The sequence below is a fragment of the Tetrao urogallus genome, assembly GCF_951394365.1.
Source record: "Tetrao urogallus genome assembly, chromosome: 4".
In the NCBI taxonomy this organism is placed as follows: Eukaryota; Metazoa; Chordata; class Aves; order Galliformes; family Phasianidae; genus Tetrao; species Tetrao urogallus.
The window spans coordinates 16183869-16198362 of record NC_136817.1 but is presented as its reverse complement, the minus strand read 5'-3'; the positions used below and the strand labels follow the sequence as shown (position 1 = coordinate 16198362).

The following is a 14494-nucleotide window of genomic DNA, read 5'->3' as shown; positions in this document are numbered from 1 at the left end:
GTGCATTACTGCAATACCCCACATGACTGCTAGAACAAATGCAGATAAATATTTACATCTTACTAATACTTCTAAACATAATTAACTAAACAGTTCAGCACAGAAAGAAGTAGTTATGATACAAGCACTGTTCTCTTTCCCAGCTTCTCTTTTTTTGAAACATTGAACAAAGTTCACGTTGTATACTGCTGATACGGAAGCTCTAAATCTAGATTATAAATAGGTGGAAATATTTGTAAAACATTCTGCTACATATTTAATCAATGTTTTAGCAGCAGCAAATAGTTTTGATTTGCAACAAAAACTATATAAAGCTATATATTACTCCATTGTATAACCATAAAGGAAAGATTAAAGTAAAAGCAAAACAAGTTACAATCCTTCTTTGAGCCAAAGGACTCGTAAAATGAACCTCTTGTGGGTAACACACGTAATACTTACAGGTATGGCATGGGAAAAGAAAAAAAGCTTCCCTCACAAATTTCAGTGAAATGTTCCATAGTAGCCACATGCCTGGCCAGGCACGCTCCTGAAACAACCCAGCTGCATCCTCATCCTATACCACACAAGGAAGAACTCATATCTGTTTCACAGACATACAGGTAAATTTTGCAGCATTGAGCTATCTCATATTAACTGTTACTTAGTACAATAATTTGGTTTTATAACGTTATTTCAATATACTTGCAAATTTCTCTCTCAAACAAACCAAGTGCACCAACACTGCCTGTGTCCTAATGTGTTAACACAGCATTCCTTCAGTTTTACCTCCTCTGCTTCCTTCCTGCCCATCTCCTAGCTTTCCTTCTTTTTGCTGTAGGTGTCTTATATCGCACAAATGCTTGGCCACTAGATCAACTGGAAAAAGCCAGGAGAGGAAGAAGAGAAAAGAAAACAGCAACACTATCACTTCACCTTTCTACTTACAGCCATTCACCTCCGCATTCAGCAAATCCACGCAAGTAAATCACAATGTACTCAATTCTCAATGTAAACACATATAGAGTTACTAAAATCCATACTCCCAGAGCTACTCGTAAGAACATTGAAAATGTAACTACAGGAACAAGGGTGATATTGTCTCCATAGCTTCATTATCCCCAAGAAAGAAAGAAGAATGAAAGAAACAATTAAACAAAGGAGCTGGAGGTGATGCTAAGAAAGCTGTTCTTAAAATTGTTTCTATGCTTTCTCTAATACCTCTTTTCACTCTGCAAGACAGAACAAATCTTGCTGTTTAGGTTATGCACACTTCAGTTGCATCTCTCCTCATCTCGTTTTGCAAATTAAAATGTGAAATCCCATTGATGGTATGCTAAAAATAGCATGATCACCTCCTCCCTCCCCATACAAGCATGATGCGACAGCAGGTATGCACAGTTTTCATGCAGTTTACATGTAATTCATTCCTTCTTCATTATTTCTATATTCCAAGAAGCATGCTGATTCAATTTGGTTTACTGCAGCAGTACTCCTACTTAAATCAAGATATTAAGATTTTCATTAGCATAATATTTGCTAACAAAGTTGATAAAGAAAGCCACTGTGCCGGATGACGGTTTTTAGGAATGTTCTACAAAGTACAGGACTTAGAAAACCCCCTCGATAAAATTGGTAACACCATCACAAGGCAGTTTTTCACTGATCATATTTAAAAGAATATCTGAGTATGTTTTCACTGAAAGGAGACATTGAGTTAAGAACATGCTCCAACAGCTATAACATACAATCACAATTGCAAATCTACCTACACGTCCCTAACATCCCTCCTCTTTCCCCCATCTTTCAGTGTGAATAAGAAATTACCAAGAAATTCTGTTCTTTGTTATGCTTCAGAGATATTATCAAATTACTATGAAAGTGAAACAAATACATCACTGATCTGTAATCTGTTTCCGCCCCCCCTAGTTTTAATCTACAATGCATTTGTCTAAACAAATAAAGTACTTCAGGCTTAGCATTGCATATATATATATATATATACATATATATATATACATGCATATATATATACATATTGCCTTCATATTTGTTTCCCATTTTACAATGCTCTAATTGTTCACAAATAATAACATAGCTGATTAATTTTTATATTTGAGCTGCAATTATGCTTTGAAATCTAATTTGTAAGGACAAGGGATTAACTTTAATACAAACACTACACACTTCTAAATTACAAAGCAAATTATCCTCTTGGTCCCTTCTCCCCCCACATTACCACCTCAGAACACCTCAAATTGATATTTTTGCTGCAATAAAGCATAGGACCAAACCTGGCTTAAACTCTCAGTGAGACGATAAAGCTCACACAATCACAGGTTGTGGCTCAAACATGACTTTAATTACAGCTTAACAACAGCAGATGCCTTTACATGCCAGAAAGTACAATTCTGTTTCTGGAGCACTTATCTAATGTCACACACTTGCAATTAATTCTGTGCAAGCTTGAATCAAATAAGTTAAACAAATATTTCTGTCTCAATTTTACAGCCATAACTTCTGTAAGTTCTTAAAGTTTTGGCATACAAGCAAAGGGAGTTAATAGTCACAGCTGGCACTTTACTCATTCTCCCACCTGAGTTAAATGGGCATTTGTCTGGCATTCTCAGTTCTGTATTTATAAAAAACATTTCTCTCGTGAAATCTCACAACGATTGTAAATTCTCTTTAGGCAAAACTAGGCATCAAGTTTAACCATGCATGGGGTGTAATGCTGCCTTCATAATTGCTGTAGTATGGCATATGAATAGACTACCGAAACATGTGTCCTCTCCAGGACTTCAGTAGCTGCCACATAGAATAATGGAGAGAACCATAATTTATTGAAATAATACTTTTTAAGCAACACATGCTACAATTTAGAAAATCAACTTGTTAGATGTAGATCTCCAGATAAAATAGCAGACATCCACTTGCACAGTCCCGTTCCAGCTGCTCAGTCTCCTGGAACCTCTCAACCATTCCTGATTGCACTGCCTACAGCAACGTTTCTTTTTCAAGGAGTCAGGTAGTATTAAAGACTCCTAATACATATACATAATCATTCAAATATCAGCACACAATAAAAAGCTCAAAACTTAAATTCAAACAAACGTCATGTCTAGACATAACTATGTACTGTTACATTCCAATTAAAATGTATATTCTGAGAGTGTTTTGCAATGAATACTCAAGGACATTAACTTAGACAAGTTGTTCTTATTCCTACTACATGTTTCAACACAACCCAGCTCAAGCCAGTTGTACATATTTTTGATTTCGCACATTAAAAGATAATTTAGCAAAAAGCCTCCTTTCTGCAAGTTACTGATATTTAGTACAGCACACCACCAGTGTTTTCCAAGTTAAGCCTGTGCATCACTTAGCCAAAGAGACCAGGTGTTGGTTGCTGCGTTTGAGTTGATTCTGTCTGACTCATAATTTTCAGCAATTTCAAGAAAGCAGAATATTGTAAGCATTACGGTACAACACTTATTCCATTCTTGAACCAAATGTATATTGAGCACTTGCCTTTACCTATGTATCTGGGGTGACAGTTGGCATTGTTTCAATTCAGATCTCTAATTAAATACTTCAGAATTATTGATTTTGATGTATTTTATTTTGGTAAGTTTCTGGAGTCAGAGTACAAGTAAAATCACACGATTAAAAATATGGCAGAAATGTTCAGTGGAGAACATGATGATTCACAGAAAATGAAGAAAACAACCATGAGAATGCATTGATTTTGATTTAAACTAGGAGTAAAAAAAAATTAATTTAGGTTTGGGCCGCTGTGGATGAGCCTACTCTGAAAGACATTCTTATTAGCTGTACATGACTAAAACAAAAATAACAGTACAAAATTACAAATTTATATAATTTTAGGTATACGGGTGGAACAAAACCATCTTTTACTGTAGCTTGAGGCTAAATCAGAGTCATTTTCTAAATTTAACTCTAGTTTACTGAGAAAATATTTATTGCACTCACTTCAGATCTCATTAAGAAATTGTAGCCATTGACGCAATTATGTTGCCCATTTCTAGCTGATGAAGCTGGGGAATTCCACGTGGCCATAATTACATTATGCCCAGTTTGCATAGTTCACTATTTAAAGTCAACTTCAGTTGCACCCTCTGCCAATTTAAGCTATTTTAACTATTTAGTCTTCAAAAGTTCTATATATTTGTAACTCAGACACACCATCCTTCAGCAGTTACATTCTCTACACATCTTCATTTCCTTAATTTTCTTTCATTAATTATGATTAGCAATTGTGAGAATCCTTCTTTGTTTTTTTAACTGAAAGTTTGCTTCCTGAGGTATCTCTTGTGATGAGACTCTGAGTGATCTGTTGAGGAGGCAAGCGATGTCACATGCTAACCATGTGACAATTGATATCACTTTGGGAGCATTTGAAATCCCTTCCTCCAGAGCTGCTTGACTCTGGAAGAGAGTGTTCAGGAGTGTTTATTGGCGGAAGATCTGGCCTGTGACTAAACAGCTCCAGCTAGGTATGGGAAAATTGGGGAATGATACCATCGTGTTCTGTGAAAAACAGGATGCAGATGGGCATCCCTTCTCCCTCTTCTCTGCTGGCAAGGCCCAGAAGATGGGAACAAAGGAGTTTCTGCTGAGATCCCAGAGCCAGAAGCTACCACTCCAAGGAGAGCTGACTCAACCACCTTGGGTTTGAGCTGTCACTCCAAAGACAGCTGACTCGACCACTTTGAAACCACTGAAAAGGGGCCATCATCACCATGTTCACCGTCGTTTTTATCATTGTCGTCATCAATAGAACAACTCTGCCTGACGACCCACCACTACTGAAGATCAAAGACTGAACTACGAACCTTGCTGGATCCATGGTCGTGACTATCTCCCTCTTGCTTCCTATAAAGACTCCTTGCTTCTTCTTTTCTATTGCCCTCCTTCCCTCCCCCATTACCCTAATTCATAATAGTGTCCGTCCTCCCCTTCCCCATTTCCCTAATTAAGATCTGTAATAAACTGGTCGGACCAACATTTGAACCGTTGTTTGTTTATCTCACGCCGGTTATATAGATAATAAAAGAACCTCCTCTCCCTCCTATAAATTGGAGCGAGACAGCAACACAATGATACAATGCAATAGCCTTATTTTGAAGCGAGCACAATTACTCCAACACGGAAATACTGTAGCATTCTCGACCCTCCATACTTTGACTCAATTAAGCACCTTAATTAATATTCCACACCTTCAACTCTTAAAGAAATACCACTGAATGCAGTCATATCAGCAATAATTCAAATACCTTCTGAGCACTTGCACAGGATAACCATAGAGACTGTGGAGTCTCCCTCCTTGGGCATCTTCAAAAAACTGTCAAGATGTGGTCCTGGTTAATGTGTTCTGATGTAAATCCTTATCTAGTTTGCTTTTCTGCCAGTCTTTCTTATGAATAGCTGGTTACTGAGACTGACAAGAAACATGAGAATACATCAGATACATACTTTCTGCCTTATTTGCTTTGCTGTACCATCTTATTTTCTTCGCACAACCATTAGCAGTTTCGCAAATGTACAAAATTCATTTTCCTACTGTCAGTCGCAGGACACAGAAAACAGCAGAAATAATAGAATACAGTGTGTTATTGGTTGTTTTTTAAAGCAAACAAAAGAAGGTTACCAACCTAAGCCGCCTACTGAAGACATTCATGTGATTGGTTTATGGAATAGCAAATAATTTAAAAAAAAAAAAAAAAAAGAGTAAATATCCTGTATTTCCTATTTTCTGAAATGTTTTCCATTCTAGAAATGAGTACATGAGTAGAGTGAAATAACTCATTTTCCCATTATGTGCAAAAAGCACATAATATACATTGATATACACTGAATCTACAGAACTGTTATATCCATGAGTTATAGTTTGTTTTTCCCTCTGCTCTACTGCAGAGAGAAGAGAAATTGGAATAATCAAAAAATGAGTTCTGAATCAAATATAACAGCTTAATGGTGCCTTTTAAATAAAGTTGATTTGTTCTTTATTACATTGATTACGTTTTTATTATCAATTTGTTACATAGTGAATATACTCAGTTATATATTTATAATATGCTTTTCTTTCTAGTATAAAAATTAAAGGTTCAAAAATCTAGCAGAAAATATTTTTCCAAGAGATATTTACGTCTTCAAAAAGAAACTAGTATTTCACTAAGTTAGTAGTTCACTAACTTTAGCAAAGGAAACCAACATCTATTACTATGAAAAACACAGTTCATCCCCTATTTCTTAACTAGGATATATATAAATATTCTGAGGTAAGAAATACATTAACATGCAAAACCCATCTGTTCACTAAGGCCCCCATTAAAGTCACAGAAGTCACCCTACCTTACTTCAGAAAGTACCTTCCCAGACATACCTACTGCAATTTCCATATCTGCAGATCGTCTGTCATGTGAGCGAGAGACAGGCAGCACTTAGACTATGTTCCACAGACAAAAGAACGAAACAACAAGGAAATTTCAATTATAGTGCGATTTAAATTTATGAAGAGAAACAGCTGCACAATCACCAGCAAAAGAGGGGTGCTACAGGGTACTGTGAGGAGCACAAGTGCCAGGGAGGGGAAGTGACTGTGACTCCACCGCATTGCTATGCATAGTGAGAAAAAGCAGAGGAAGTGGCTCGTGAAGAGAACGGGTGAGAGCACGGAACAACAAAGAGATTGTCATGTGCACAGCACACCCTTCAAGGCCCGAGCCCACAAGAGACAGGTCCACCTGGTTCCCCAAGAAGGAGCTCCAGTACCTACACACGAGGCAATTTTTGGAAAGCATCTGGCCCTTACATAAATATATTTGATTCTTATCAGTTCAGTAAGTGATTTTGATGACACATGACAACTGACAATATAAGTATATTGCACTACAAACTCTTTACCCAATTTTGAAGTACTTGCTTTGAAGAAATTGATATAAATTCTATCCCTTACATATCACTAAAATGCTATGCTAAGGATACTGCAATTCAGCTGATGTGTCTTTTACTGCTTCTCATCTGAGTTGGAACCACAGCTTTCAAATCAGTGTATTTCCAGAGCAACAACAGGCACCCATATACCATTAGTATTACGCAAGGAGTGACGCACGTTTTCAGAACAGATCATCACAATTGTCTTGGAAACTGAAACGGTTCAATCATCTTTTATCAGATTGTCCAAACGAGTCTGAAAAGCATTCATTTCACACATTACCAAAACAAGCCTGCTTGAAAAGACTGTCAAACTAGATACAAACCTTGCAGTGGGGTACCACAACCTGACAGTAGAGGATCACTCTTCATGTCATTCTTAGGGGCAGAGAAAAGAACAGTCACTTCAAGGGGAAAAAATTATTTCCAGAAATTTATCTAAATACTATATATATATATGTAGAAGTAAAAGATGGAAGGAGAGAAAAAGGAAAAGAAAACCTGCGAGTGAAAGAAATAGTAGAATACTTTTTTTTTTTTTTTTTTTTTTCCCCTTGAAAAAAATTAGGCAAGGCTGCAAAAATCAAAAGGCATCAATCAGTGTCTTCAAATGTAACAATTACATTTTCACAAATTGAAGATCAGACAATTAGGGAGTTTGGTTTGAGCTGGAAGGGACCTTTAAGATCATCTACTTCTAATCACCCTGCTATAGGTAGGGACACACCTCCCTCTAGATCAAGTTGCTCAAAGCCCCATCGAGTCTGGCCTTGAATGCTTTCAGGGAGGGGGAATTCATAACTTCATTGGGCAACTTGTTCCAGTGTCTCACCTCACTACCTCACAGTAAAGAATTTCTTCCTAATAATTAGTCTAAATCTAGTTTTTAAATTTAAACCCAGTTTAAAACCATTTCCCCTTGTCCTGTTGCTACATGCCCTTATAAAAAGTTCCTCCTCAGCTTTCCTGTAGGCCCCCTTCAGGTAGTAGAAGGCCGCTATAAGGTCTCCCCAGAGTCTTCTCCAGGCTCAAGAGCCCCAGCTCTCTCCGCTTGTCTTCATAGGGGAGCCGCTCCAGCCTTCTCATCATTTTTGTGGCCCTCCTCTGGAGTTCTTCTTGTGCTGGTGGCCCCACAGCTGGACACAACTCTCCAGATATGGTCTCACGAAAGCACAGTAGAGAAGCAGAATCAGCTCCATCAACCTCCTGGTCACACTTCTCTTGATGAAACGTAGTCATCACCATTAACTATGCATTTTAGTTGGCGATTAACAAGAGCCTACATGATTTGCTTGTAAAAATCTCATCAGTGGAGGGGACACACTGCTGCTGTGGTTACTGCTAAAACGCACCAGTCCCCACCTCACTGTGCTCGCATCCACTCTTAGGGCTCCACGCCACAAACATTCAGCAAATATCAATCAATGTTAATTGGGTGCAGTGTTTTCTGCACGGAGGAATTCAGTTGCACATCTTTGCTCCATACACACTCCCACGTCAGATGCCATTTGTCAGGCCGCCCCCTCTGCTGCCATCTGTTGCATGGCAACAAAACATTGGAACGAAGGTTCAACCTCTACTGCCATAACACCAACTGATGGTCTCTGATGTTATGGGCTAAAATAATAAGACAGAAGGCATTAGTTTTGGAGCAGCCATTGTACATACACAAAAACCTTCCGAGATGCCAAACTGATCACCTGTACTAAACAGTGCAGCACGTTGCTTAAAGGTATAGTTCTCTCCCTTATCCTGATTCCCATGAGTAAGCACCTAACCAGTCACTGTGATTCCCTGCACAATTCCCTAGGTATCATTAAGAAATTGCCTCCTGGAGAAATGTTTTGCAAGTTCAAGAAAAATAAAAGGAAAAAAAAAAAAACCCAGTCTTTTATTTCTCCAATCCTGACATTATCTAATCACTGACACTTCAAAGAATTCTGCGTTGCTGCTACCATTTCTGGCATAATATTTTGCTGGTTAGAGTAAAATTACATTAATCAAATACAGTGCATTATTTAAAGTCACTGAACAGCTTCTGTTTAAGTCCAAACATCATTAGTCAAATACTATACAATTCACACTAATGGTATTTTTTCTCACTCAGGCATCACAGTTTCTTGTGTCCTGAAAATTTTGCATATAGTTCCACTGAGGTTTACACAGTTGTTTTTAATTATTTTCAACTTTTTATTATCTGATTTTCATTAATATGTACTTTTTGTGTCTTGGATTATACGTTGCTTCCTTACATAGTTTCAGAAAGCATTTTGACATACTCTGACATACTCTGTCCACAGTCCTAAAACTCAGCAATATTTGCTCATTGCCAGAGAGCTGACCACTGCTCAATCCTGTGATATTCAATTTTGGGACAGGCAAGTCATAACCACTGAGGTACATATGCAAAAGTAAGCATAAAAATCTAAGCATGAAGGTTATTAGGTCATTTTCAGTAAGATCATTACAAACACAAGTAATTACAATTCATCTGTGCACATAACATGAACACTGCACTACTGTAAAGGAAATTCGATGTGTGTCAGGAACTTCTTCTTGCTTAATGTCTACAGTGGAGAAAAACAGACGGCACTTGGATATTTAGACAATCTCTAAATCTTCAGCTGTAAACAGGTATGGGGACAAAGATCTACATGCATAAAGTGACAAGATAAAAATAAATGGGACACTGCTGCTTCACAGCACTTCATATCTCCTTAAAGCAATATACTTCGTCCACCCTACAGTCCTACAGTTACACTGAATGTTTAGAGACAGTTTACCGAACTCCTATTAGAACATGTAAAACTCTTCCAGAAAGATGTTTGTTTCATTTCTAATATATTTGTAAGAAATGTTGCTTTAAACATGACAATACTGTTAACTAAGCACAACTTTTTATTTATTTATTTATTTATTTTAAATGAAAGAACTCCAGAGCTACAAGTTAAATTTTTAGAAGTGCAAATCGGAGCAGAGGCTACAGCACGTTACTTAGATATCTGAGCATATTATATACATCTAATAACTTAAATAACTTAAAGGATATCACTAGTCAGGTTGTAAAGAATAAAATAATAAGTAAAAAACAAAGTATATTAATATACTTGCTAATATCACAAGCCAAAGGGGAAAAGGAGATGTTATCGTAAAAGTCTCAAGTACTTGTTAAACACATAAAGGACCTTCCTTTAAATTCATAAGGGATTATGAAATGCTGAAACTGCTGATAGTGGAGAAAAAAGGCAATAAAATAACAGTGCAGGCTTACCTTTTAATGCAAATGAGGCAAAAACGTACTATATTGTTTGAATTAACCACAGAAGTTTGTATTTCAGCATAGCTACTCTGCAGCCTATTGCCTTCCCAATCTTTTCATAATTAGAAAGCCGCATAACAAAAACATTCAATCAAAGAGTATTTCAGACATTACTTCACATACAGGTGACAGACAATGTACTACGTTAAATTTTCAAATACATGTAGACTAGGAAGAAATGGTTCTATCATCAGACTGAGAGGCCACAATAAGTTACTGACTTAGGCCATAGACCTGTACTAAGACTAGACGTACATGAGGAAAAGAGACTTTATACCTCCTGTTAAAGACACTGTATAACTAGTAACAGATGTGGCAGTGCAAACATTTCAATCTGACCCAAAGGTTTCAGGTCTAATATCTAATTCACTGAATTTTTGACGGTGTGGGTTTGTTTTGTTTTGTTTTTCCGTGTCCAGATTTACATTCATCAGGATCTCCAGGACTTTCTCCACAGGGCAGCTCTCAAGAAGTTCTCCTCCCATTTTGTATGCATACCTGAGATTGCCCTGAACCAAGCTCAACACCTTGCACTTGGCCTTGTTAAACCTCACCAGGTTCTTGTGTGCCTGCTTCTCAAGCCTGTCCAGGTCCCTCCGGACGGCATCCCTTCCTTCTGTTGTATCAACTGCGCCACACAAGGTGAGCTTAATCCTACTATCCAGGTCATTGATAAATAAATTGAAAAGGACCAGACCCTAGACAGACCCTCGGTAGACATCACTCATGACCGGCCTCCACTTGGACATAGAACCATTGACCACAACCCTCTGTTTCTAACCATGCCAAATCTCTCCACTTTAGAAACAAGAATGTTGTATGGGACCATGTAAAAAATTGCTAGGGAACAACCAACCTGTCTGATATGTTTTGGGCATGATTTTTGTCTAACGTAAGATATCACATTATACTCAATTTCTTAGAATTTCCGTGGAAGATCACTACCATATTTTTGAGGATGTCATCATACCTTGTAACACAGTAGTAAAAAAAGGCACTGAAAAATATTGAAGTATCTCAAATGAGAAGACCATTTAGGAACTAAGATCTTTCTAAAAAGCAACTGAAAATGGAGAAGAATGAGAGGATTATTTAAACAAAGGCAATCACTCTGCTAAGCCTATTAAAAAGTAAATTTTTCACAAGATAAATGAGCACTCTTTTTGTATACTTCATTATCAAAGCCTTGGATAAAAAGGTAGACTAGTGAGAAAAAGAAGCAGCCTAGTCACAGGTCAATTTCTGTTTACGGAAACACTTAAGCGTAACCCCTAGTGAAACAGAAATGAGGTGTATAAATGCATCCATAAGAATGAAAATACCCTTTGTTCACATTGCATTCATAAATGATCATGTTATTTGAATAACTCACTGTTTAGACGCTTCAGGTTTTGGCATCTGTTCTTTCTTCCTTGTATCCACTGTTGGGGTAAGTACTACAGCAGCACATGAGACTATCGACTGGTACGAGTCTTCCCGACAAACTGCAAAGATAAAAATCCCAGTGTTGAAGTGATCTCAGGGTGTATTTTAAATGCTGAAAGAAAAAAAGTATACATATATGCGTATACATAAATATATACATGTAATAGGTCATGCTGTGATAGCCCAAAACAGAAATGATTTTCCAGACTTTGCTGTAGTCATCTGTGAAGGAAACATTACTGTTTCTATATTTCATAAAGTGGCACTTCTATTTCCCATAGACTAGTATATCCACTCTCATTTTCTAAGTTTCACCTGGCACAACATATGATGTCAATTTGCAATATCTCTTCGATCCACGTGAGTCCTTAAAAGGACACGTATTTCCAATTCAAAATTAACATACGATGCACTTCTCTCTTCATCACAGATTAAAAATGAGAATAGAAATTAAGGAGAATTATAATCTATTTAAAAGAAATTCTGACAAGTAGTTTTTTGTCTTACATCTCATACTTTGAGCCAAAAAGGCCAAATATAAGTGGTTTAGGAGTGATATCTGATACTTTTATTCATATTTTCTCTTAATACAAATTATTTACATATTATAGTGCTAGTTGATATGACTCAGATGATATTTACAACTAGAAGAACAACCACATATTTCAATTGAGCATCTGGCTCAATTAGCACTAACAAAAGAACACCCAGAAGTACCTGACCTCCATACAAGCAGCTATTCTTGTTAGAAGTTATACATACTCCAAAATCTCAGGTGTAAATGTCACTAGTAATATATCAGCACAGCAACCACCCCCCCCCCCCCCCCCTTCCTGCTAGGTGTTTCAAAGATAGAAATTTCCTGTACAGCCAAGATGTACCTTTATGTACCAAGCAGAATTTGGAAGCAAATGCTCATTGCAGCAAATAAGCCACACCAGTTTCCTATATTATACATTTATGATACTATTTTATGTCGTATGTGAACAAGAAGAAATGTGGTGATTCATCTTTTAAACAGATCACATCATAATTTACATGCATAACATACACCACTATGTAGGGTTTACATGTGCGTATATACACAGCCAATAACATCAACTGTAACAAGGATGACTGTCACAAGTTCTCAAGGATTAAAAGCCAAGAAAAACCTATTTCACATTTGTACAAGGTTGTGAGAGCTGAGAATATTGAACAGTAACATTCATCAGTATAAAACTTGTTTCTGAGAGTTTATCATCCAACCTTCACAATCATGTGCATTCTCCTTGCTGACCACAGGCAATTTGTCATTTGCACACACTTCAGCTACACAAGGTCTAAAATCCAAGTAAAAATGTCATTCATATTGCCTTGATTGGATGCCAGTGGAGAACAGCTAATAGTGGCATTTTACCCTGAGTTTTATTAAAATTACATTCAGCATGAATTCAGCATACATCAAGACACATGGCATGCCCAACACACACCCTGGAGCAATGCCTAGTGCTTTAAGGCCGCTTGAGAATAGACTGTAAGTAATAGGACAGAAAAGGATTGAGTATTTAAAATAAAGGTCTGAAATGTGTACTTCTGTTTTTTAAAGTAATTCTGAGCCATTTGGCAAGAAGCACGAACATCCTAAAATTGGGCTTCTTCTAAAAGGAAGAAAATCTTTTTTGCAGAGTACATGTAATTATGTCTAATGCATTTTACGTTCTACAGTGTTTATGGCCATTTGTTTAATTTGTTTAATTACTGATGCACACACTGTGCATGGTAGACACATAAGATGACTAGTAGTGAAACATGACTTCCCCTATTTTGAAACCAGTGTTACTCAGTACTTGATCATTATCACAAACATCCATCCCCCAAAACATGCCGATACCAAAAGAAAACTTGCCATACTGCTTACAGGTATGTAAGAGGAATATATGTTACAGGTTCCTACACAGAAAAAATGTGGAGAGAACTAGTGCAAAATGCATTGAACTAGAGATATTACATAAAAATAAAATTATTTTGTCATTTTTGTCTTCCTATCTTGCATTCAACCAGCAGATGATGTATTATCATGTGCTATTTGTTAGGTACAAAGAAAAGCACAAAGTAGTATCTTCTCACTACAACCAATGAATGAATATGTACAAATAAAAACATTTATATAGATTAGAGTCTTTGTTTATAGACAAAGAATTGCAAAAAGTTAGGTTTGTCAGAGAGCGATACTGAAATTCAACACCTGAATTTTAACCTGATTTAAAAAAAAAAAAAGGACACAGCAAATAATTATTTCCTTTTTTTTCTTTTTCTTTTTCAGAAAAGTTGTGACACTTGACTATCATGTCATTAATTTACTTGTAAAAGGTCTGCTGACATCACATAGCACAACAGAGTACGATCACCCACAGTCCATCAAAGCAGCTTTACAAAAGCAGTTAAAACAGAAAATTGCAGGTAACAAAGATGACACTGCTCGTCTGCCAGCCTTTATAAAATTTCATGAATGAATTAAAATCTAAAATTGCCTTTGTTTAATAATTAATATTATACAGGGATTGTATAATCCCCTAATTTACAACTAAAGAAAAACCTGGGTCATCTGGTGATCTGTGTTCGTGGAATTTATTATCCTTCCATTCAAGACAGAGATAAGCTTTGGTACAGCTTTTGCAAGCTGCTGTGATCCCTCCCTTTTATCTCAAGCTTCAGTGCTAACAGTCACAAGTCATTGTGGGATAGTATAATTAACTAAAATGTCATGAATAGTGACAGCATTTAATTTTTATCTACTGGAGTGCATTCCTTTATTATCTGTTCATAACGTTC

General features: G+C 36.8%; 1 protein-coding gene across 1 annotated transcript in view; it reads right to left on the bottom strand.

The window, feature by feature from the left end:
* CCSER1 (coiled-coil serine rich protein 1) overlaps positions 1 to 14494 on the bottom strand; it is a gene marked incomplete at both ends in the record, with an annotated part of 554815 nt that overhangs the window by 432154 nt on the left and 108167 nt on the right. Inside the window, one exon of the mRNA XM_079534492.1 lies at positions 11628 to 11739. Within this exon, the coding sequence (XP_079390618.1) occupies positions 11628 to 11739 (112 nt within the window). The remainder of the gene's footprint in view (positions 1 to 11627; positions 11740 to 14494) is intronic.